General features: G+C 35.4%; 1 protein-coding gene across 2 annotated transcripts in view; it reads left to right on the top strand.

Moving 5' to 3' along the window:
- The first annotated feature begins 3,419 nt into the window (after positions 1–3,419).
- LOC140141340 (uncharacterized) overlaps positions 3,420–25,967 on the top strand; it is a 55,130-nt gene continuing 32,582 nt past the window's right edge. For both annotated transcript variants that reach the window (XM_072163177.1, XM_072163176.1), the window contains exons 1-5: positions 3,420–3,591; positions 10,355–10,838; positions 17,722–17,787; positions 18,677–18,777; positions 20,266–20,333. In XM_072163177.1, coding sequence (XP_072019278.1) covers positions 3,541–3,591; positions 10,355–10,838; positions 17,722–17,787; positions 18,677–18,777; positions 20,266–20,333 — 770 coding nt within the window. In that variant the 5' untranslated portion in view covers positions 3,420–3,540. The remainder of the gene's footprint in view (positions 3,592–10,354; positions 10,839–17,721; positions 17,788–18,676; positions 18,778–20,265; positions 20,334–25,967) is intronic.

Here is a 25,967-nt window from a genome sequence, read left to right as displayed (position 1 = left end):
GGCAGAGTGCCCCCTTACAAAGTAGATATGAAATAGACAAGTGCCCCCTGACAACAAAGAAAATCAGGAAGGAAAAAAGAAAATAAGGAAGAAAAGAAAAACCCACTTTTCTCAAAAAAGTTGAGATTTTTATATCACTGGAAACCTCTGGCTACATAATGTTTATGTACAAAATATTTCTTGCAGATTAATTCGTTTTGCAAAGATATCGTGAAATTTGAATTTCGTTCTGGTGCACCAGAACGAAATTACAACGCATTGTCTATGGAGCAGTGTAATACACATAATCATGCATAACTCGCAAACGCAAAATCGGAATCAACTGAAATTTTGGGAATAGGCTTTTTTCGTGGATATGTACTGAAAAGTGTCATAAAAAGAGGATGCTAGGATCACGAAATACTCCTTTAAAACGGCTCGCAATTAACGACTGCACGCCGCCCATTCATTATAGCCTTTCTACCAGTAAGATGAATGGGATAGAATAGTATTCGTGACATATTTACCATGTGCTGGCCTCAGGAGTGGAGTGCAACATCATGTCCAAAATTGTCCAAAAGAGTCGAAATAAATAAGAATTCAGCAGTTCAGTTTAACAATTTGGGAATGGCTAGAACTTCCATTATCGTATAAATAATGCAAAGAATAGTCAAATGAGTACCTGACCAAATTTGATATATTATGCATTATATGCCTACGATGCGGCGGAAGCGGGGTGGGTGGGGGGGGGCGTCCCTCTTTAACTTTTTGCTAGGGAACGTCCCCCATAAAAATCATGCCAGAAGAAAAAAATAATGCAATAATTGCCCTGTACATTCTATCTTATTATCTGTATTCCATATTTAATTTTAATGTATGTGTTTTTAAAAGATTTTGATGTATTTTGTTTGACCCATGGGCACCCCTGAAAAACAGTGCTTGCACTGATGGGGTTTCCCCAGGCAAAATAAGAACTAATAAATATAAATAAATACATTTGCCTAAGGGCTTTCTCAAGTCGAAAAGCAGGACGTAAGTCGAATAAAATGAAGGCGTTGGTGTGTTAAAAAAAAGCAACGTGTAGGCCTAAAGATGACGCTTATAATTATATTATTATGGTAATTTTCGTATCAATGTATATTTTAACAAAACCTTCCTTTCTACCCAAGATATGTCAAGAATCTCTCAAAACGAACCTTGACTTTGAGCATGATCAAATAAGAATGCGTTGGAAACCTGTCGCATTGTGTTAATTTCAAGGTTCAGATTCAATACATTACCAGTGAATTAAATACCGGTTGTTTTGTGTGATATAATTAAAGGCTGCAGGTGATTGCGTTTTGTTAATTTTTGTGTTCATTTTGTAAGCTGTCATTTACTATCGAGAGTCTGATTGGGACGCATTCTATTAATTGTAAAAGGTGGGATCAACTTCGAGAAAAACTAATATTAGTCATAGGTACTTTTGTGGTTTTTACTCATAACGGGTGGACTTGCATGATGGGGTGAATTGGAGGATACCCTCAATTTTAAAGAAAATTTAATTCCTATACACAGACTAAAGAAAAAAATGTTGCAAAAAGTTTACACAGGGGTTGGGGCAAACCCCGTGGCACATCATCACCTGGGCATTTGCAGAAGATAGCTTTATAATTAATCAGCTATCTACAGTAGATAGCAGTATAATATGCCTTGCTAAAAATAAAGTTAACTTTATGAATAAGATGCCCCTCTCTTCACAAAGTGAAATAACAAAATTGTTTTTTGGATCTACCAATGGGAGTGGTCAATCTATTTTATAAAAAAAATAACCCGTTAGCTATATGATTTATATTTTAATTGAAAAACGATCGGGTTGATAACTGTATTCATGCGATGGATTTAAATAACTGCATATAGTCGGACTTTGATGCAAAAGTTTACTTTCGTGAACTGATGACTGACAAAACTCTAACATTTCGAGGGTTTAGGGCAAGAATGCCCTATCTGCAATAGCTGCCTGGTGTCAAATTTTAGATTGTGTACAATATAGAATGCAGAAATTACCCAAATGTCTATAGGGGAGCTATTGCAGATAAGGTCTTCTAGCTATAATACTCCCTCGATTTGGAACAACAAAAACACCTGCAAATTCAAATACAAAGATTAATTATTGTCACTTGATTTGAACTTGTGGTGTTTTGTAGGCCTATTTGTTTAGACTTGTTTTGATTGCTGCAGAGGCGGGTTTCACATCACCTTAGATAATATTTATCTTCTTTGACAAGCAGGCAACAAAAATATTGTAACTGGCAGCTATGTAAATATATGATTATTTTAATGTTTTGGAAAATTATCATGATCGGTTTGATTTTTAAATGGACCCATGGGTTACCCACCAGGTGGATTATTTCAAAGGGGAACAATGCAATAATACTTATAGGACATTTAACATTTTAAATGTTTGTCGTTTTGTTGCGACGTTTAACGTCCTGATTTCTAGATTGATTTGACTTTTTATGGTGAAAAAGTTGGTAATGTTGAATCCAATAAATTTTTATGAGCAATTAAATCTAATTTATATCAACAATTAAAATACAAGTATTATACAATTTGAAATGTGTTTATTTGACTTTGGCTTTGACGTTTAAACTCTACAAGTCTGTCAGCACAATACGTTTGCCAATAAAATCATCGTAAATGGGTCACCCGGGGTTGGAAAGCGTCCCTCCTTCGGCACCCAAGTTGTTTAAATCAGGAAAGTTATTTTTTTCAACTTTCCTGCTTATTTGTTTTATAGTTTCTTAATTTGCTTGTTTTTGTTTGTTTGGTTGTTGGTATGTTTCTTTACTGGGGTGTGTTTGCTGTGTTATTTGTTACGATATTTGGTGATGGCGTTTTTGGTTGTGTTTGTTGTTGTTGTTGTTGTTGCTTTTTTCCCCTTTTTTATATTATTATTAATTTGCCCTTATTCGGACGAAATCCCGTTTTAAAATGCATTTGATAGTAGGTCATAAGACTTCTTAATGGTCATAAATTTTAATTTTAATCATTAAATATTTATTATGATATCTATAAGTAAGTAGGTTATGCCAAACGTCTAGAAATGACAATACTTTCACAGGTTTTAGCTATATACACTTAACCATATTTTGAACTTTTGTTAAAAAGTAACAATTCTTTTTCAACACAATAGAGTCTGCAGTGGTATAACACACTGTGCGGTGGCAAATATTTAACAAATGATCAGTCCAAGGCTATACAGCACTTTTTGGATCATTAGGCACCAAAAATCGGTGACATTTTGACTTGTAAACAGAAAAAATACAGTAGCTGCTTCGAGTGAATAAAGATGTCACTGGTTAACAAAGTCAAACTGTAGACAATACCGCAGTGAATAGCTGCTGCGTAATTGAACCATGCAAGACCTGTATTGTCAATGAGTCTCTGAAGGTTTTAGTCACCAGTCGTGTTAGTCGGTAGCATTATTGTAGGTCTACATTTTTTGGTCGACAGACACATGATTACATGTAATGTAATTCTATAGGCCATATCAATTACATTCTGACATTTTTTGGAATCATGCCTAAGCGATCGGGCAAAAAGATTGACGAAGATGTGGAGTTGAGTGTGGTAAGTAAAGACAAACTTTGTTGACTATTATTTTTGATAAATTAAAAGATGATTTTATTTGAAAGTTTGCAATAAGTTTAGTTGACGCTGATCAGAGTTGATCAATAGATGTATTGAATATTCTGTTTTGATGTCAATATGTGTTTCATAGGCCTGTAAAATGAAAGGCATCATTGTGTAAATGTTTAATGCAGTGCCAGAACACTGACGCGATATCATATGTTGGGTTTTCAAAATAACAATATTTTGGGCTGGAAAGTTGTACACTTTTCCGATTTTGATATATTAGTGATTATAGAATTAATTGTAAACAATCTGTGTGTAGGAATGCTGGCTGCATATGAATTTGAATATAATAGATATTTATATCTTTGACTTGGACTCATTAATCTGACTATGATAAATGGACAACGTTATTTAATGCTAGAAACTGAAATATATATAAAAATATAAGATTTCAGGCATCGACCTTCATGCAAAGTTTGAATAATTATTACATTATATGCCATACTCTCTGACATGCCTGATTATGATCATGATGCTGTATGTTTGTCACTATGCCCCACCCTCTCGGTTTGCAAAAAATCTTTGCCCCCCCCCTCGCCAAAGATTTCTGGCCATGCAAGCGAGTGTATTTATGAGATCACATTGAGGCGTTAGCTGTCATCCATTGTCAAGTTCATTATCACCACTGATCATCTCGTTGTCGAGAACCTATGTTTTCTCCTCCTCCTCCTCCTCCTCCTCCTCCTCCTCCTCTACTCAGCCTCCTCCTCCTCCTATTAATCATAATGGAGTAGGCCTATTTAGATATGGAATAGAGTAGAGAGAAGCTGAGAGATAAAACAAAATTTGAGTTTTCATGTTTTAGTCCGTCATACACACAGAGTGTGGCGAATCTATATCGTACCAATGTTTATACAATTAAGTTCTTTGTATATTATTATTACAGAGTTATTGCATCTCGTTTCAATTCTGAAAATTGATTTCTCTGATTGATCAATCGGCATTTCGGAAATGAATCATAAAAATATAATAAAACTGTAATCGATTTGCGATTTTCTTGGTACATTTGTCAAATTGTCATCCTCCGTCTGACAAAGTGTGTTGTGTAGAACCTGTTAAAAATTGATAACTGTTCCCCCGGCGTAGACACATTTCAAAATGGCCTGCCAAAATGCTCATTGCCCCTCCCCCATTGCATCCCACCCATTCTAGGCCTGCCAAAATTGCTTTCCTCTCCCTCTCGGCCTTCTAAAAAATCCTCTTCCGTTTTGTACATGCTAAATCTTTGAGAATCCAATTTGTAAAACGTAAAAGGTCTAGATGTTTAATGCAAGCGTAGTGGCAACAAAAGGTATGTGAATGTTTTCGTATTGCTTAAAAGCTCCCCTGTGAAGGTGTCTCAAAAATCTCTTGCGCCCCTCCCCTTGACTTGTCAACCCCCCTCCCTCACCTCCCAAAAATTGCTTGCACCCTTCCTTTGCCCTGCAAACAATTGATTGGCCCTGACAGCCCTCCTTGCGGTACTGTTAGAACACGGGTTAACATTACCCAACACGGATTACTAAGTGAACCACACAATAATTGTTGATTAAAATATTAAAATAGTTGGTTAAAGATAAGTTTACACACGTTATCAGAAGTTTAAAATTGTAGGTTAAAAATGTTAACCAACAATTTTTAAAATGTATTGTAACAGTGGCATGCCCAAAATTGCTTGCCCCTCCCCCTAATAATTAATCCAATATTCCATACATTGCAAAAAAAATATTTTCTGGTCTATATTCATGGTTATTATACATACCTTACAATAAATGGTGATATAAAGCATCACGAACTATGTAAAAAGTGCAAAAAATGTAAATTATTTTGTTATTATAGCATCATTATTATACCCCAACTATTCATAAAGTGACCAAATGTAACCAATATTTTCCAGGGGCGGATCCAGGAATTTTTGATAGAGGGGCGCCTTTTGGTCGACGACAAAAAATGGTGTTAAGGTGGTTACCCCCTCGAAAACTCAACGGTTTTGGCCCATTGTTTGCTGTTCATGGCCGAATTTGTTCATTTTTTTGAATTTCTTTCATTTTTTGTATTTTTAAGTTAGGCCGGCGCCCTTTGCTAGTCAAAAAATAGAGGGGGCGAGCGCCGGCTGCGCCCCCCCTAAATCCGCCCCTGTTTTCCATCCATCTAATTCTGTTCATTTATTTTGCATGTGCTAGACCGATGACCATGACGACACACACTCTCTCAATACGTGTGTAGGTTGGTCATTCTGTTATTTACAGGATATAAATTATATTAAAGTACCAATTATGGGATTTTCTTACAAAAGTGCCACATTAAATTTTGAACAGTTATTTATCGTGATTATAGTTTTGCAATAATTAGATTTCATTTGATAAAGTGTGCATAGGGCGGTATATGGTTTCACTTGTATTATGTATTTATTATTTCTCTGAATACATGGACATCTGCATAATTGCTTCTAAATAACATAGAGACCGTATTTACATTTCTGTAAATTCAATTACTATGAGAAGTAAATAAAATTAATTTATAAGTATGATAGTTTATAATATGATAATGATATCCTAAATGAAATGTAAGCTATTACATTTATAAGCGACGAGATTAATCAAAACTGTTTAATGTTATCTTTGTATACGTCAAATATGTCGTACAATCATGAAGTTGAGTGTTTTCAATGGCTTTCAATACACCAAATGATCAGGTTCCTGGAATTATGGAAACTTTCGGGCCTCATAACTTCTAAATTGTTGTTCTAAAGTATATAAAAGTATACATATTTAGAATGGCAAAGACTTGATAAGTTCATCTGTGAGGTCAAATTTGGGCCAAAATGCCATTTTTGGCCCAAAATCCAATAATAAAATTTCACCATAAATATTTGAAATTTGGGCCAAAATCGGGCTTTCTTATGATTTTTTTGAAAAATCAGCATTTTTTGACCATTTTTGGTGCAAATTTCTCAAAGTTCGAAATTCAAAAAAATGAAAAAACGGGTCCTAGATATTTTGATCTAGTTTTTAAAAATTAATTTAAAAAAACCCGTTATTTTTGGGATTTTGGGCCAAAATGGCATTTTGGTCCAAATTTGACCTCACAGATGAACTTAGCAAGTCTTTGCCATTCTAAATATGTATACTTTATACTTTAGACCAACAATTTAGAAGTTATGAGACCCGAAAGTTTCCATAATTCCAGGGTTCAGACCAACCTTAAATTACATTTGCTTGCATAAATGTTTTCACAACCAAGGAAAAAACAATTTTTTTAAATAGCTTATCATTATGTTTCAAAGAGGAACATAAAACTTATCTCTAAATAATAATCTTTTCCGTGAGCACTTCCCTTTCCCTTGTCTTGTCTTTTGGTTATGTTATGTAAGGTTGCACACTGAGCCTTTTGGAAATGGCGCAAATGCTTTTGTATTGTATTGTATTGTATTGTATTGTATTGTATTGTATTGTATTGTATTGCATTGTATTGTATTGTATTGTCAAGTTACATTGGGGGGGGGGGGTCCGAAACTGAAAAATTCAGTGTGTATACTGATAATGTGTTTTAATTAGAGTCTTTGAAAGTGAAGCTATGGTAATGGTATATCTTTTAATATCAACTAGTCAGATTAGTTTACGGACTAGTTAAATTACTCGAATCTGGTGAGGTCCTGTGTTCAATTCACAACGGTTGTAGCCTGCTGGGATATTGACGTGGAAAAAAAGTCTTAATTTAATTGGCAAAATCTAAAGATTAAATTGAGGATTCCGCTTTCCCCCATGGTTCATTTAGAATTAGTTAAGGGGGTACTACACCCCTGCCCAATTGTGTGCCTATTTTTGCATTTTTCTCAAAAATTATAGCGCATTGGGGACAAAAGATATGTATATTATAGGGGCAAGGACTACAACTACTGCACTGGACATTTTATTTAAGCACAAACAACAGTTGTGGAGTTACAGTAAAAAATGAGGGAAAACCAATATTTGATCAATAAATCAATAACTATACTTGCTTTGAGTTGCTGAATTTTCAGTACAGTAGTTGTAGTACTTGCCCCTATAATATACATTATCTTACTTGTCACCAATGTGCTATAATTTTTGAGAAAAATGCAAAAATAGGCACAAAATTGGCCAGGGGTGTAGTACCCCCTTAAATGAATCATTAGCAAGTACTTCGTACTTCCGAGGGAACAGGGAACATTATAGGCTATCGGTCTCGTGTACGTGTATATAGAGTCATACATTGTATACTCAAATATTCAGCCTCAAATAAAATCAAACTTGTAGTGATATGTGCAAAAGTTCGAGTGACTTACGTATTCTCTGACTGACTTACTGGTTGACTTACTGACTATAGCTGACTTACTGATTCACTGACTTAGGCCCTACCAATTTACTCACCCACCTTCACTGACTCCTGACTCATTCGTTCACTCACTCTCTCAATCACTAATCATGAATTTATGTTTGAAGAACCTTGTATATGCCTATACCGGTTTTTTTATGTTAACCTGCGTGACATGCCTGACAATCCCATTTTCCCTTAAATCTCCAGAGGTGGTCTTCTAAAGTCGGTTTCTTAAACTTAAAGTTAAAGATACAGTTTGATTTTACTAGGTCACGAAATTACGTGATAAATGTAAATGCTCACATTGAATGTGATTCCTGCACGCTATTATAATCCCAGTTGCGCACTTTGATTTTCATGTGCATTTTCTTGTCAAGCCTAAAACTAATTTATTATGAATCTCTAGACAGCTATACGAATTTGCTCATAGACACAAAACTATATAAATTGAGCAATATAACATAATTATTCACTAGGGAACAGAATTTAAAAGGATGCATATATAACAATATGTTAATCCCTGTTGCCTACTAAAGTAGATCTAGGCCCTATGTTTAAAAGTAGGCAACAGATATTGTTTTGATTTGTAATACATAATTTTGAAAAAAAAAATCTAATAGGCCGATGCAGGGTACGTGTCCATCAAAACGGGCATTTCGTGTGAATGACTGGTTCCTTGTGTCGTGCTATAAATCGCACCCAAACAGATCAATCCCGCGAGATCAATGATCTTCCAATGGATTTAGAGGAAAAAGTATCTATTGTTACATGAGTATTGCAGCCTACTTGTTCATGTACACATTTAACATTATGTACAAATGTAGTTGACTTCTTCAGACTTGGACACTGTTACGAGTCGTAGGCCTACTGACTCAAAGCCAAAATCACCTTTTACCCAAATTCACACGAATGCACAACACAAATACACTGTTTGATTAAGCTAACAAAATCTAAGTCTTTAATTGAAAGTAAGATATGATTGACCTGTACAATATATGACAACAAATGCACATACGAAATAATCAAATATAATTATTCTTTAAACTAATCAGTACTTAGCCAGCATTCTTCTTCTTGATGGTATAACATAGAGTTCTTGCAATGTTCTGGACGGCTGATGTATCCTTATTCACTTGTCCTGCGAAAATCAGCGAATTCCATTGTACACTTGCATTGATAAATATCCTTGCGAATAAAATCCTCACACAAAAGTGGCGTTGCTTTCTCCAAACACTTATCCCCTTGTGCTGCTTTCTTCAAAAATGGTGCTATTTCCACCTTTCACACAATATCTTCAGGAGCAGGACTGCGATGCAGTTGTCCCCACTTATATTGACAGATGTGTTGTTTCATAAACCAGACTTCTGCAAGTCGACAGAAGAATATTATATTCCTTTCTTGGAAGAAGTACGTTCTTTGACGTATTCTAGATCTTCTCCGACAGCACTGGCAGGCAGTAGTACATTGACTACATAAAATATTTCTGGTTCGCAATTTTCTTTCTTTAAAGGAATTGGACTGTATTAAAGCATATTAGTTAGCCCAGATCAACACTATAAACTGTGAAGAATTATGTTTACATTTTCTTATAATTATATCAAGCACTGGGAAAATCCCATTATTTTAATAGCCAATTGCTATATTTTACCACACATGATGTGATCTTGGGAAATCCCAAGCCTTAATTATAACATTAACCTTTCACATGACATCACTTCCTAAGGGGAATCCCATGACATCACTTCCTGAGGGGAATCCCATATGATGTCATCTTCACTTTACAATCTCAGGGGGTTTTCCCAATTGTGCAACACACTGAAAAGGGGGATTCCCAGCTATCCATTCAATTTGCTGAGAGGGGAATCCCTAAAATGTCTCATAAAATAGATTTTAATTGTAAACAAAAAATTATCAAATTAAATTACTCAGGGCAACACCATGTTGACACAAAATGACATACCGTATGCCTTTTTACTACGCGGAATAAAATAGTAGGGAATATGTTAAAGGATATAAACTTCACTTCTCTGAGTGCTGAACCCAGACATGTATTTCGAGAAATGTAATGTTCCTCAACAACAAAGTGTAGATAACAATGATTTAAGAACGGAAAGCAGCGAGTATATGGTAGGCTTATACGACATCTTTTGCACTGATCCTGCATAACCAATGAATCATCCCAACTTCAAGGATGAAGACATTAATTTTTGGTGCAGGTATACATCTAATCACTGTGAAGTTCTTCACTCATATTATGAGTCGTTTAAAAATAATTGTTTAAACGTCTCCAAAAAATGATGATGATGATTTGTATGCCTTGAAAGCCTGCATGGTACAACTTTGAACAACTGTATTTTCTTTCTTTCATTTTATTTTTCAGGTATCGCCCATGATGGGAAGCAAGGCGAATGGCAGCAAGAAGGGCGAAACCCCTCTAAATAATAAAAACAAACAAAATGGTGCAAAAACTAGGAAACACGTGGATAATAGTGCCAAAACTAAAAACAGCAATCGGACAAACTCTGCCAAAGGAAACAACACTGTAAACAAAACATATAGTAAAGATGAAAATAGACAAAATGTTTCTAAAAAGAACGATGCCAATAGAAAACATTTGGCGGGAAAATCAAACGGTACACAAAATGGTGACCGAAGAAATGGCGCGAAAAAGGAAAGTGATGATCCTAATTCTCCGATGATGACAACAACCAAAGAAAATGATCACAAAAGTAGAACTGTTGATGAAAATGACAACTCGACAAAACGGAAGCACAAGAGAATGTTTTTGATTTGTTTGTTTATACTAATTCTGGTTTTGGTGCTGTCTATTTTGATCGCTGTAATAGTGTGGAAATTTGTAATAGGTAAGTAAATTTATTTGATTTAAATTAAAACAAAAATCGTAAGGTCATACAATTGCCTGTAATGTAACTCTTCCTTTTGACACGAGGCTTATAAACATCAAACAACAACAACAACAATGACTACAACAATTTGAAGCAAATATAATGTTGACTGTGAGCACTGATGATGTCCCCAAGTTGAGCAGTATACATAGCATATAGTTAAAATCGAGGGGCCAATCACAGAGCCCTGCGGAACTCCTTCCTCCTATATACACATGCATCATTTTTGTTCTCCGCTCTCCGTTTGGTCAGCCCTTTGATTTTTTGTGTTGAAATTTGTTTGTAAGGCGCTTTATAAACCTCTATTATTATTATTATGATTGACATGAAAGAGCCTTTAACCGGGCACCTTGTCTTTTTTATGCAGACTCAATCATTCCCACACTGGATGTTATTTGTGTTGTGAAATATTCATTTGTATTGACAGAACTTGTTTGTTTATTTGATTGATATTTTTAACTTAGGTTTTGTTATCATTGTCGCCGTTGCTGTTGTTGTTGTTGTTTACAATTTATAAAGCTCATGTCAAAAGGAACATATTCTTTAGCGAAATTTATTTTTTTTAATTGTTTTTTTCCTTCAATTTTTTTGTCTCCTATAATAAACACTAAGATGAATCACTTTTATTCACATTTTAAACACGAAGTTTATTGCGCCCAAAACGTATCAGAACACTTGAACAAAAAATCCTGATTTTAAAACTAAACCATATTTAAAAAAAAAATTGTAATAGATGCACTACGGTAGTCCTGCACATTATGACACCCAATTGAATAAAATATGACTACAAGAAGTAAAGTTGCTAGCACTTTTAAAATGGGAATGAAATGCGTGTAACTTAAGGAAGGGGTATGAACGTTTGGACAGTATTTATTGTGGGACATTAAAGCACATCCGACATATCGAATTGCATTCTGAATACGAAGAAATTATGTCATTCTGATATCAAATAATTTTGATTTTTTGAAATTCGCAATGTAATAGTACTAATACACATTTTATGGCAAATCATTAAAATTGATATTTTTGATATTTAACAGTACTCGAAGTAAACTTTATCAATCTGATGATTTATACTTAACGTGTATGTAGGTAGGATGAAAAGCCGACGATCAATTGAAAATTTTGACCTTTCGTATTGAAGATATGGATTTTTTTCCCAAAACACCCAAAAAAATTAGGTCTTTTGGGGAAAAAAATCCATATCTTCAATATGAAAGGTCAAAATTTTCAATTGATCGTCGGCTTTTCCTCCCAGCTACATACACTTTAAGAATATATCATTAGATTTATAAAATTTACTTCGAGGACTGTTATAATCAAAAATTTGAAAAATATCAAAGTTTTATAATTTGTCATAAAATTTGTATTATATCGTGATTTTCAAAAATGAAAATTATTTGATATCAGAAAGACATGCTTCGTATTCAGAATGCAATTCGATACGTCTGAGGTGCTCTCATGTTCCATAAAAATATAACGCTCAAAACGCTCATTCCAGCTCCCTTAACTTTATGTAATGTGCAAAATTAGATAGTATTTTTCTAATATCTATTATTTAAAATAAATTTGCATAAATATGGTTTTGTTTTGATATTAGGATTTTTTCCATGCAAGTATTCGGATACTTTTTGCCACAGTATAGTACAATTTCGTAAAAAAGTACTCTTGATGTCATGAAAGTAAAAATCATAATTATAGACATGATATGAAGGACATGGATCCGTCCATCTATAAAACCACGTCAACGAGGACAAAACTTTTCAAAAACAAATTATACCCACTATTGCGTGTCTTGTTCAATTGACCGGTTAAGAAAACCACATCAAAATAAGTTTTATAGCTTTCCTTGTTCCGTTCTGGACAAACTTTGGTTTTTGTTTTAAAAGGAAGTGAAGGAAATGGGATGAAATACATCAGTGATCACTATTTGCTTTGTGGAAAGAAAGAAATGGTGGTTTTTTGATTAATTTTGATTTAGAAAATTGGTTATTTGTATTGTTTTTCAGTATCTTACAATTTTGGGTTTTATTATTTACATTTATTGTATACATGCAAATAGTGGTCGTGCATATTCGAGAGTCTTTTAATCGACGCCAATTTTCTAAGAATATCTTCAGTTGCATGATTTTAACGAGGCTTTATTGTGGGTTTTAGGTATTGTCTTTAAAATAACATAAATATCTGTTTTTTTACACCACGAGGAAAGAAATATTAGTGTTTTTCACGTGAAAGGGCGTATCTCTTACCTTACGCTGTACTACTATTGCTCTCTTCATTTTGATATGTAAAAATAAAAGAACAGCTGCCCAGCAAACACAAAAACGTTTTAAAAACGTTTTTAATAAGTTATATTTTGGCTTTAGGTTTACATAAAAACGTTTTAATAACATTAAAATGTCGGGTTATATAAAGGTCATGAAAACGTTTTAAAACGTTTTGTATGAAAACACACTACAACAATATTTTAAAAATGTTTTAAAAATGTTATTGTAAACTATTTTTGCAAACATTTTTTGCCAAATATTTTGTCAACACTTAAATAACATTATGTAAAAATATTTGCACTCAGCAAACACAGAAATGTTCTTAAAATGTTTTTTTCGAAACGTTTTAATAACATGTAAAGGGCATGAAAACGTTTTTAAAACGTTATTGCAAATATTTTGGGCAAACATTTTTCGCAAAATATTTTTTCAACTCCCCAAAATAACATTCTGTTTAGAATGTTTTGTATCAAGTTTTCAAGAATGTTTTTGGAATGTTATTAAAACGATTTTATACCCTTTATATAACCCGACATTTAAACGTTTTCTGTAAAACATTTTTGTTTGCTGAGCAGTAGATTATCAAAAATGTTTTTTAAGGTTATGAAAACGTTTTATACTCTTAATATACCCTTTATATAACCCGACATTTAAACGTTTTCTGACAACCTTTTATAACCTTTTGCGAATCATGTCGAAAACGTTTTGTGTTTGATGGGAGTACCACTAAAGACTAACAAAAAAACCCGACGAAGAGCAGGAACAACGGATATCAACACTTTCATGCAGTGGCGTAAGAAATACTTTTTTGGGGGGAGGGGGGAGGGGGAGGGGGCGGCAAAGTCCCGGGGTCACTTCCATTGTGGCCTGTACACCATCCGCGATAATCAACTTTTGAAAAGCACCCTAAACAAGGATTTAACCCTTGGCTAAAACGATACCCTAAACAGGTAACACACGCCTGTTTTCACACTCTAAACAGGGATTTTATTCCTTGCATCAAATTTCACACCCTAAATTTCATTTCCGCGTATAAGCAATTGCAATTTTGCTACCCTTTTTTCCAATTTTTCATGTTTTTGACACCCTAAACACGATACGCGCGTATCGTGCCTACCCACGAAAAACTACCCTTTTTACGCGTTTTTATTATCACGGATGGTGTACAGGCCACAATAGGAGTGACCCCCCCCCCCGGGGGCAAAGTACAAAAAGGTCTAAAACTCTTGAATATCTGAGTAGCCAGCATCCCACGGGGAATTTCTCACAGGGCAGCTGCCCCTTCCCCCACAATCTCCCCCTTGGCTATCTAGCTTTAGAATGGAAAGTATACGAATATATCGAAATAGGACAACATTCAATTTTTATTACAATATTAGCCAGAATATATTTCCTTAAAGAAAACTTTTATTAAAATTAAAATAATTAAATGTTCTGCAATAGGCCTATTATTTAAGGCAGTCAATGTACTTGTTGCGAGAACGCTATTTAGGGCGAGTTTCCCGACAGGAGTCTTATTAAGCCGTAGTCTTAAGGTGGCCTTGAGGCTACTAAGCCTAGCCCGCTCTCGAAGCCCGAGTCTTAACTCTAGCCGGATTTCCTCAACGCAAATTCAACCTAGTCTTAGTGGCCTTGTAGGCTTAACGCTTGACAACCTCGTCCCTTTCAACCAGCGACTTAATTGTATAGGCTGTTGGAGGTAGATGTACATAAGCTGTGGTCCTCACGGTTTACCGTACTAACAAGGTTGCCGTCTCATTATCGCAATGTTCCCGGCGCAAAGACTAGCCTGGACCCGCGGTCTTGTGCTTGGGCTTATAGGCCTATACCGTACACAACTTGATGCAAGAATATTGTGTCTGTTTTTGTGTCTTTTATGTATTATTTTATTTCCACTTGACTTTTTCTGAGGCCAACTTGTATGAATGATACGTCTATGCTTTATACTCGTGATTCTTTCTTTGCATCCCAAAAAGGGTAAAACTGTAAGCCTAATGGAAAGGAATCTGTGATTCCCCTAAAAAGGAAAGCAACCAACGTGCTATATACTGCTGATATCAGTAGTCTTCTGAGATCTCACATGAAGTTATCTGTTGGTACAATTTTATAGTAGAAGATATAGAAATATTATATGCATCTTATCCGTAAATTCAGTTTTAATACTGCATGTACATATTATATGTATTATTGTTTCGTGTCAAATATTTACTATATCTTTACCAATGTTGTCCTTCTTCTATTATATTAAATTGATGTCCAACCTGGTATAATATAGGGACTCCAAAATAATATTGTAATAGGCCTACTTATGAAAAGTACGAGTATCAAACTATTAAGGCTTGGATAGGGACAGGTGGTATCATATCATCATATGATGATGATGATGATGATGATGATGATGATGATGATGATGATGATGATGATGATGATGATGATGATGATGATCATGATGATCATGATGATGAAGAAAGATTAAAAAAAAAATTATATTCGTTATATATAAACCATCATTCAAAATGAGTAGGTCTTATGATAGCAACAGCTACTTAAAAAAAAATCAACTAACTCAAATGAACACTAAAATAAAATGCTGAAATGTTCAACTAAATCGAACAATTACTTACCCACAGTGGCGTAACTAGACATTTTCATTTGGGGTTGGGGTGGGGAAGCGGGGCAAACATAATAAATGAGGGGCAGGCATCGTTCATGCTGTTTGGGTTTGTATGGGGTGGAGTGGGTCTGAGGAGTTATGGGATCTGCTTGGAATGTGTCCCCGGAACATTGGCGTAGATTTCTTTTTGACATGGGGGAGGTGGGATTGAAAAAAATTATGGTACAAATGCCATATTTAAGGTATTAAAGCTGGTGACATATAGGCCAATGGTACAAAGGTGGGATAAATGCAATTTATTTAACCTTAAAAATTGAGGGACCAAAAATGACCAAATAATTAATTAATAACTCTTGGGGGGGCAAGAGCTCCCTGCTCCCCCCCTAGTTACGCGACTGCTTACTCATGTTAATTGAAAGACCATCAAAATATGAAAGATAAACTTTGCGTTACAATTTAAATAATTTGTAAATTGAAATAGACCAAGGCTTACGACCTAAGACCTGCTCTGAGGCAGGGCCAAGAAAAGCCGCTGTAAGCCTGGTCTAACAGGCTTGCGTAGACTACGGCTACAGAAGACTGATTTCGAGAAATGCAAATTTTACTGAAGCCTGGGGCTAATCCTACAAGCCTGGCCCACGGGCTAACGAAGCCTCGAGGCTATGGTAGCCGTGCTTCGGGAAATACGTTTTCAGTTAAGCCTGGTCTTACGACCTCTTAAGCCTTGAGGCTAGACAAGCCAATTGCTAAGCCACCCGTCGAGAAATTCGCCCTTAGAGGCTGTTATCTTTTGATTTTGGTAGGCCTAAATAGTAAATACCTGCACATAAACTGATTTTAATGATTAGGGTTTACTTGTCTGACAATGACGTATTGTTAAAAATACATTGCTGTGTAGGCCTAAAGAAGACAACAAAAGCATAAATATCGGTGAAAACGATGGTACCGTCGGGCGCGTGTCTTCTTTCGGCGTTCGGCTCTGACTCCTTTCAACATGTTCAATGTCAGAGACCAGATTTTATCCTTTGATGCTATCACTATGGATCACAATAGCCTCATCCCAATGGCATAGTCCAATAACCTCAATTACATAATCATAGTGCAAAATTTGACATCATGTTGCAGAGTATGAGTTTTTGTACCCAAATCTCCAAAGGTCATTCACTGAATGAACAAATGTATTGGGGTTTAAGAACTGTGCCCCTGATAGATGAGCATGTTGTGGATCCTAGTGTATGTTGAAAGGAACATTAACTAATAAACTCATGCATGAAGTTAGTGAAAGACAGCGAAGAAGACTGAATAACACTAATTGACTAGGTTATCTTTCTGTGATCAAGTCAATTAGGAATAATGAGAATTGTTAACTTGTTTACCATCGCATCGATGACTTTTCCTTGAGGTTTTTGACCACAATTATTTAATAATTAATGACAATAATTTTTGTTGTTGATTTGTATACATTAATGTTGAACTGCATGTAATGATGATGACGATAATGATGATGATAATAATGCAATGATGATGATAACGATGAGGACGATGACGATGATGATAATAATTATGATGATGATATAAACGATGACGATGATGATAACAACACAAAATAGGTAAATGTTCAGCTGATATTAATACGATTCAACGGGCTTTGACTTTTTTGCCTTGTAGGCAACATCGGAGATAGGTCAAACTATACTTTTCCTAATAATGAGAGGTATAAGATTAGATGGTTTTATCCATCATATTTGTCAAATTTAAGCCCTGTATTAGCGGCCATTTTTGTTTTATGCAAATTAGCATTTTTCCCTGTTCCCTTTTTTTGTACTTGTGAATATGTTGTTCAGGAAGGTGCTTGCACTTGCAGAAGCAAAACACGTAACGGGTGTTCAAATTTTGTCAGGTGTATCCATTATTGATTATTTTACTTAACTTGACTGTTCTATTTGGTCAATGTTTTTAGATACCGGTCCATCCAATACAATCCATGAAGGCGGAGGAAACAAAACATCTGAAAACACTGTTATACGTAAGTATCATATTTCGCTGTGTGCTAAAAATATATAATTCAATTCATTTGTTCATTCATGACCATTCTAAACAAAGTTCAGCAAGTAACTTCTTGTAGTAACAAATTGCTAGTGCAACAGCGATAAAATAAGTGCTCATTTCTTTTAATGCGTTCTTTTAGGTTTATATTTGCCATGTCACTTGCCCTTATTCTTTCATTTGTTTGGGCCCATACGAAACCCTGGCCCGAAGGTAACACACACTCCCCCATGCCATCCCCCCTCCGGCTTGTCACGACCCTGTACAGTTAAGTCCATCGACACAAACCTTTCTGTGGACAAGAGCAGTCCGGCTCCATGAACGGCTCTTTTCAGAGCCACCACATCTTTGGTAGGAAAGGCGCGCCTATACTAGAACAAGGGACATTTTACATGCCAATCGTTTTATCATGAACAAGTCGGAGCTAATCCTGACGAAAGCTTGACAGCTTTTATATTTGTTCGACATTGTTCGATGGCGAACCCGTTGCGTTAAAACCTGGCCTTTTGAAACCATCAAAACAGTACATGCACCAAAATGTACAGTTATTATTATGTACGTACCGATTTCTATACATCAAATGAAATTAGGCACCAACAAACAGTGGTGCCACTAATTTGGGCAAAAAGTGCTCCTCCCCCGAAAAAAACCCCCACTGGTACCGCCCCGGTACCGCCACTGCAAACAAAGCAATTTTGTTTCATATCGATTTGGGTTTTCATTTTGTTTTGCTTTGACTTGTTATTTATTTTTACACGTGGTTGTTACCCGGGGTTGTTAAGGGCTGGGGTTGGGTTAATATGGTTAAGGATTATGTAAGCTTAATACAATTTGTATATTACATTACCTTTTTGTCTCCATTTTCACAGAGCTTGATTTTGCTATACATTTAAACCGTAGTTACACGGGCGAATTAGCAGACGAGATTTCGGCCGCTTACAAAGATCTATCGCGACAATTTGTCACAGAGGTCAGTTACCATGGCAACGTGTTGTTTATTTGTTTACAAACTATTGATAAATATTGTTATTTACCAGTCTGCTGTTATTATCAGAGGTGAAATCGTAAAATATTTCAATATTGTCATTATCTGTGGATCTTACCAATAATAATCTATTTCTATGACCTTTATATAACCCGACAATTAAATGTTATTTTAATAACACGTTTATTACGGGTTTTTTAACTTAAAGGAGTATTTCGTGATCCTAGCATCCTCTTTTTATGACATTTGTCAGTACATATCCACGAAAAAAGCATATTCCCAAAATTTCAGTTTATTCCCATTTTGCGTTTGCGAGTTATGCATGATTATGTGTATTACACTGCTCCATAGACAATACGTTGTAATTTCGTTCTGGTGCACCAGAACGAAATTCAAATTTCGCGATCTCTTTGCTAAACGAATTAATCTGCAAGAAATATTTTGTACATAAACATTATGTAGCCAGAGTATTCCAGTGATATAAAAATCTCAACTTTTTTGAGAAAAGTGGGGGATGAGGCTGTCGATCACGAAATGCCCTTTTAAAAGTTAAATATATATATATATAATTATGAAAGTTAATAATGACACTATTTGGTCTATGAGATTTTCCTTGTTTTTTCACCAAAAAAAACAAACAACCCAAGGAAAACCGCAGTATTGACAAATTTGAAGCCCCATTCAAATAATTGTAGCTAATTTATCTACTTAAGTATAAAGAAATTACAGATTAATGTTAAGGTGATATTACACCCCCTGATAAATTTTGTGACTAATTTTGCATTTTTATCAGAAAATAACTATACACTGGTACAAAAGTTATGTATATAGAGTACCGAAGTGTGACGTCATAAAATTTTCATTTTTTGCATTTCAGCATTTTCATGACCATATTTCAGTAGAACATGATGAAAAACATCCACAGTGTCCAAATTTGGTGGGAATCGGATCATGAGGGCCCGTGATATGGCCGCATGAATACCTAATTAGCCCCCGGGGGGGGGGGGTTCTTCGAAAATTTTTGTACGGGGGTGTGCCACGCAGACTTTCGGATGCTGACTTTCTCTATACCTACTTTTTGCTGTTTTTGCTACCCATCAGTATACCAATTTTCAAGAAAAAGCACCCAAAAAGCACCCAAATTTGCCATAATTGGGCGCTTTAATGGCATTTTTGCCCAAATGCGCCCAATTGGGCGCATTGGTATCCACTGAAAACCCACCCATCAATATACCAAAATCGCTGAAAAGGTACCCCAAAACCGTGGCACATCCCCGTATACCTTCAACCAGGAAGAACCCCCCCAGGAATTAGCCCCATGGAAATCAGTGTAAATTGGCCTGGTTCATAACTGTTTTTCAATTACATACCCCGTCACGGTCGAAATAGGCAGAATCTCGATGTCTGTTATGCCCCTTGTGAGAGTTATGCGTATATTATTTCAAAATGTGTTGGTTTTTCTTTTCTTTTCAGATTAATTATTTGTATGAAAGTGGCGAATTATCAGAGTCATATATGTACACAGTTGTTAATGAATTCAGGTAAGGCACTTTATGTTAATTATTTCATTAGCATAATTTGAATATCAAATATTACATTTTTGTTCATGCCCATTGATAGAGGTCTATAGAGAGACATAACAAAATATTTGTGCGACTTGCAAATTAATTCTGATATCCAATATATGAAAGTGTAAAATTATAGGTCGACCTTTTCGTATAAATACCCACTGCAGATTCCGACTCCGTTTATATGAGGAATCAGAAGGGATTTTAGATAATTTGTAACAGCTTTTTGTTAACACGAATGGACTTAGGATCAAGGCAGAGGGATCAAGGAACCCATGAACAGATTTTCTGTTTAAATGTCTTTGTTGCAAGCGTTAGTTAGCCCAAAAGTATGGCTTTTTTACCATGTTCGTGTAATAATTACATGAACATGGTGAATATAAAGAATCTATTGTATTCAAGTTGGGGGGTCAAGATCTTTCCGATTTGCACACAACGGTTTTTATACATATCAGTATAAAGTATAGGATTGCAATGCTCTGTATATACTGGCCATAGGTTTCAACATAAAAAGTCAACGATATTTTCTCAAAATATCAAGAGCTATCTTAAGAACCACTGAACCAATACTAGGCTTGTTTGTACTCATTTTAATCCATGTTTCATGCTGGTTCCAAATATGGTCATGAAAATGTACAATTCTGAAATTTTTAAAATTAAAAAAAAAAAAAAAAAATTAGTTTTATCAAATCTGAAATTCCAGCGAAAGTTTTCGTTATAACGATAAAATACGAATGGTAAAATTTGTAAAATGGACCGTTCCATTTAAAATCCACACTACACCTGTGGAAGATTGTGAAAACATCTTCCACAGGTGGAGTATAATTTCAAATGGAACAAGCACATTAACCAACTCCTTTTGAAACTCACCCTCTTTCTGTGGAAGATTCAGGTTGAATCATTCTCAGAGGGTGTATGAAATTCAACTGGAACTGCCTAATGTACTAATTCTATTTGAAATTCATATTCCCCTGTGGAAGATATTTCCAAAATCTTCCACAGGTGTAGTGTGAATTTTAAATAGTAGAGCCCAATGTCACTGCTGGTTCAAGTGCATGCTATTGAAATTCACAAAATTATTTTGCATGTATTTTTTTTTCATGTGTCTCCTTTTTGAGAAAGATGATTTAATCAAGTTAATCACCCGTTACATGTTATTATTTCACAAGTTAAGAATTATATTTTTTGAAAATGTTCATTATTCAGCTTATTGTTTGGAAAGATAACCTGATATCTTTCCAATCTTACCCACGTAGACGTCCAAATAATGGATTACAATGGGCTGTTATCTTTTGCCTTATTAGACCCGCTTTGAATTTTGAAGATGGTCTACTAATTAGGTAATTTTGTCGTACCAATTGCTGATATTGATACTTACACTTTTTCCCACCACATGGAATATAACAGATCACTTATCTATGATAGTCATCTCCAATAGGATACCACTTTTTTTCCGACATGGGCACGTAAAAAAGTGCATTTCCATATTTTGCGAATAGCACATTAAATTGGTTAACAATTGCTATTGTGAAGGGAACAAAACAGTCATTTCGATCTTGAAATATGAAATCTAGGTTCATTGTATTCATATGTGGTTTTCTATTGTTACTGTGTTTAACCATCGTCAAAGATAACTCGTATTGACAGGTGAAAAGGAGGGGATGTCTCCAGAAATTTTTCATTTAAACGTTTTATTATACATGTTATAATGCATATCATGTCTAATATGGATTCCTTGGATCTTAAAACATTTGACCTTGATCAACGGAAAGAATAGCCTATCTGGTTAATTACAAACTCTAGAAAGAATAGAGTCTGTAATGGTGTAAGACTTGTATTTAGTTGTATATCCGTGCAAAATGTGAAAACATGCAAATCGTTTCATATAAGGAACATCCACAGTAGCTCCGGAACCGGGGGGGGCAGGGCGGCTATGGAAAAGGTGGCTATGGAAAAGTACCATTGGGGCCCCCAATAGTTTTGGCCAGGTGCCATTGCCACCCCCCCCCCCCCAATATTTAAAATCTTCCGGAGCCCCTGAACCATGACCCAAGGAACAATAAATAGATTTTTCGCTACATGAAGACATTAAACATGATTATTGAAACACAAGTTCAAGTCACTTGTAAAACAATATCGCCCCAGACGGAATTATGTTATGTGATATGTCAGACAGATTTTGACATTGACGATTTGAAATTGGAAGATAGTCTTTGGTCGTAAGTTGCTGATATTGATGAAGATAATAAATTAGATCGCTTATCTGTGACATTCATCTTCAATTGAATACCAATTTAAAATGGAATTACATTTTCCCACTTTGGTACGTAAAATCTTTAAACAAAAAGTACATTTCCGTTTTTGTTTAATGGGCTATTCCAGAAAATAGGTGCACACCCCCTATAGAGGAGTAAATTTTCAATCAAAGAAATGTCCGGATTTCCAAGTTTGCTTTCTGAAAACGACTGGATTTCCAGTTGCCAATGTTACTGGGAAAAGCTTGGAAATCCAATCAAATGAAGGAAAATTTGCCTTTGGGTACTTTTAAAGTCTGGATTTCCAACAGTCACGACTGGACAAAAAGTCCGGATATCCGAACTCCTCTATAGGGGGTGTGCATCTATTTTCTGGAATAGCCCAATACGAATAACACATTAAAGTGGTTAACATTTGCTATTGTGAAGGAAAAAGAACAGTCATTTCGATCTTGAAATATGAAATCTAGGTTCGTTGTATTCATATGTGGTTTTCTATTGTTACTGTGTTTAACCATCGTCAAAGATAACTCACAATGACAGGTGAAAAAGGGAGGGGAAATACCCAGAAATTTATCATTTTAAGATCATACTTAAAGCATGATGTACGCTACAATTACTTTTGCTTGCTTCCACTCCTTTATGTTTGTCCGTTTGTCTTGTTTTTGCTTTTTAGTTTATTTTATGAGTTTGGTAACCTTTTTTCAAACTGATTCTTTGGTATATTTGGTAATAGTCATGTCCCAACCCGGGGTCCCAACCTAACGTTAATTGGATTCAGTCAAATTCTTTGTGTTTTAGGACAACAGAACAAGTTTGAATTAAAATCATAATGATGACTTTAAATCTGAGACGAGGTATTTTCGTCTCAGCTTTAAATCACCCATCATTTTACCTCTTTAGTTTGGCTTAAGGAAGGGGTATGAACGTTTGGACAGTATTTATTGTGGGACATTAGAGCACATCAGACATATCGAATTGCATTCTGAATACGAAGAATGTCCTTCTGATATCAAATAATTTTGATTTTTGAAATTCGCAATGTAATACACATTTTATGGCAAATCATTAAAATTGATATTTTTGATACTTAACAGTACTTGAAGTAAACTTTATAAATCTGATGATTTATATTTAAAGTGTATGTAGGTGGGATGAAAAGCCGACGATCAATTGAAAATTTTGACCTTTCGTATTGAAGATATGGATTTTTTTTCCCAAAACACAAAAAAATAGGTCTTTTTGGGAAAAAAATCCATATCTTCAATATAAAAGGTCAAAATGTTCAATTGATCGTCGGCTTTTCCTCCCAGCTATATACATACACTTTAAGAATATATCATTAGATTTATAAAATTTATTTCGAGGACTGTTATATATCAAAAATTTGAAAAATATCAAATTTTAATAATTTGTCATAACATTTGTATTATATCGTGAATTTCAAAAATGAAAATTATTTGATATCAGAAAGACATTCTTCGTATTCAGAATGCAATTCGATATGTCTGATGTGCTCTCATGTCCCACAAAAAATACTGTCGAAACGCTCAAAACGCTCATTCCAGATCCCTTAACGTAACCAGAAAACTTTCATGACAGTTGTTTCTAATAATATTTTCTAATATTTGGCAAAGAATAACCAAATTAGTAAAAGTTTACCGAAATCGTACTTTTAACTCTTGGGTACAAACGTACCTAATAACATTATTGAAGAGTACCTAATAACAGTTCATTAAGCTATTCCATATAAAATCCACACTCCCTCTGTGGAAGATTTTGGAAATATCTCCCACAGGGGGAGTATGAATTTCAAATGGAATGAACTTACATTAGGTAGTTCCATTTGCAATTCATACACCCTCTGACAAAGATTCAACATGACTCTCCCACAGAGGGAGGGTGAAATTCAAATAGAGTTGATTAATGTGCTAATTCCATTTGAAATTCATACTCAGGGCCGTCGCTAGAGGGGGTATGGGGGGGGGGGGTGTGACACCCCCCAATCGTCAAATCCGTCGGCAAAATCGTGCCGTCGTCGGCAAATCGCAAAGAAAGGGGGAGAAGGAGGAAAAGGAAAGAAAAAGAAAGAGGGGAAGGAGGAAAAGAGGAAGAGAAGAGAAGAGAGAGAGGAGAAGAGAAGAGAAAGGGGAAAAGGGAGAAAAGAGGAGAGAAAAAAGTTAAATTGAACGTATAGTAGGCCTATGCCTAAAAACATGCAGTCGGGTCGATCGGAAGTAGGTCTTAAAATAGGCCTGCAATTAGGCATTGCTTTAAGGCGGGTCCTCGTCCTAAAAGCATGTGAAAATGACTGCCGGCCCGCCGAAATGCAGGGCCCGTCGTCACATTTTGTCACCAAGTCAGTATTATATTAAGACGGACTCCGTGCTGACTTCAACATCAATACATGCATGCTTTAATATTGTGAGTCTCAATTCTTGTAAAGCAATGATTTAAATAGTGTAAAAATGCTGCACCAAATGGCTTCAATTGGACCTTCATTTTGCAAAATTTCGCAACTTCTGAGGGGGAACCCCCCTAAAAAAATCCTGCGTAGTGGATAAACAAGTGGCCATTTTCGCTTCTGCTTTCAATATTTGCCAGTTTAGGCCCTATAGTTTAACATGTTTTACAAAATTTATACACTTGCAATAATAGGGAAAACTTGTCCACAAAAGATTTCAAACTAAAATTTTACACAAAATAGTGCCAAAATGGTCCACCAAATCGCTTCAATTAGGTCTTCATTTTGCAAAAGTTTCTTACTTCTCAGGGGGACACATCCCCCCTCAGACACCCCCCTGCGTTGTGGTCACACAAATGACCATTTCCGTTTCTGTTCTCCACATTTTCAAAATTTTGTTTAACACAATTTATAGGCCTACAAAAATAGGGGAAATTCGCGCAAAAGGCTTCATGGACCGCTCATTTCACAAATGTGGGGGCTTTTTCAAACTAAAATTTTACACTCTAATAGTGTCAAAATGGTCCACCAAATCGCTTCAATTGGGTCTTCATTTTGCAAAAGTTTCTTACTTCTGAGGGGGAAAATCCCCCCTCAGACACCCCCCTACGTTGTGGTCAATCAAATTACCATTTCCGCTTCTGCTTTCGACATCTAAAATGTCAGTATTCATATTTTGGTCTATTTCGAAATGCCAAGATGCTATGATTCCCAAGGTGTAAAATGAAAACAAAGTCGTCCCGGCTGATGCAACATGGTTCAGCTACATGGTGACAACCGCTCTAGTATTTGGTATGTCGGCACACAGACGGCTCGTCGGCAATCATTGACTCTTACACCCCCCTAATGAAAAAGGTCTGGCGACGCCCCTGTAATCATACTCCCTCT

Source organism: Amphiura filiformis, chromosome 19 (genome assembly GCF_039555335.1).
Source record: "Amphiura filiformis chromosome 19, Afil_fr2py, whole genome shotgun sequence".
Taxonomy (NCBI): domain Eukaryota; kingdom Metazoa; phylum Echinodermata; class Ophiuroidea; order Amphilepidida; family Amphiuridae; genus Amphiura; species Amphiura filiformis.
Note: the sequence above shows the minus strand (reverse complement) of the source record. Positions and strands in the feature narration are given on the sequence as shown.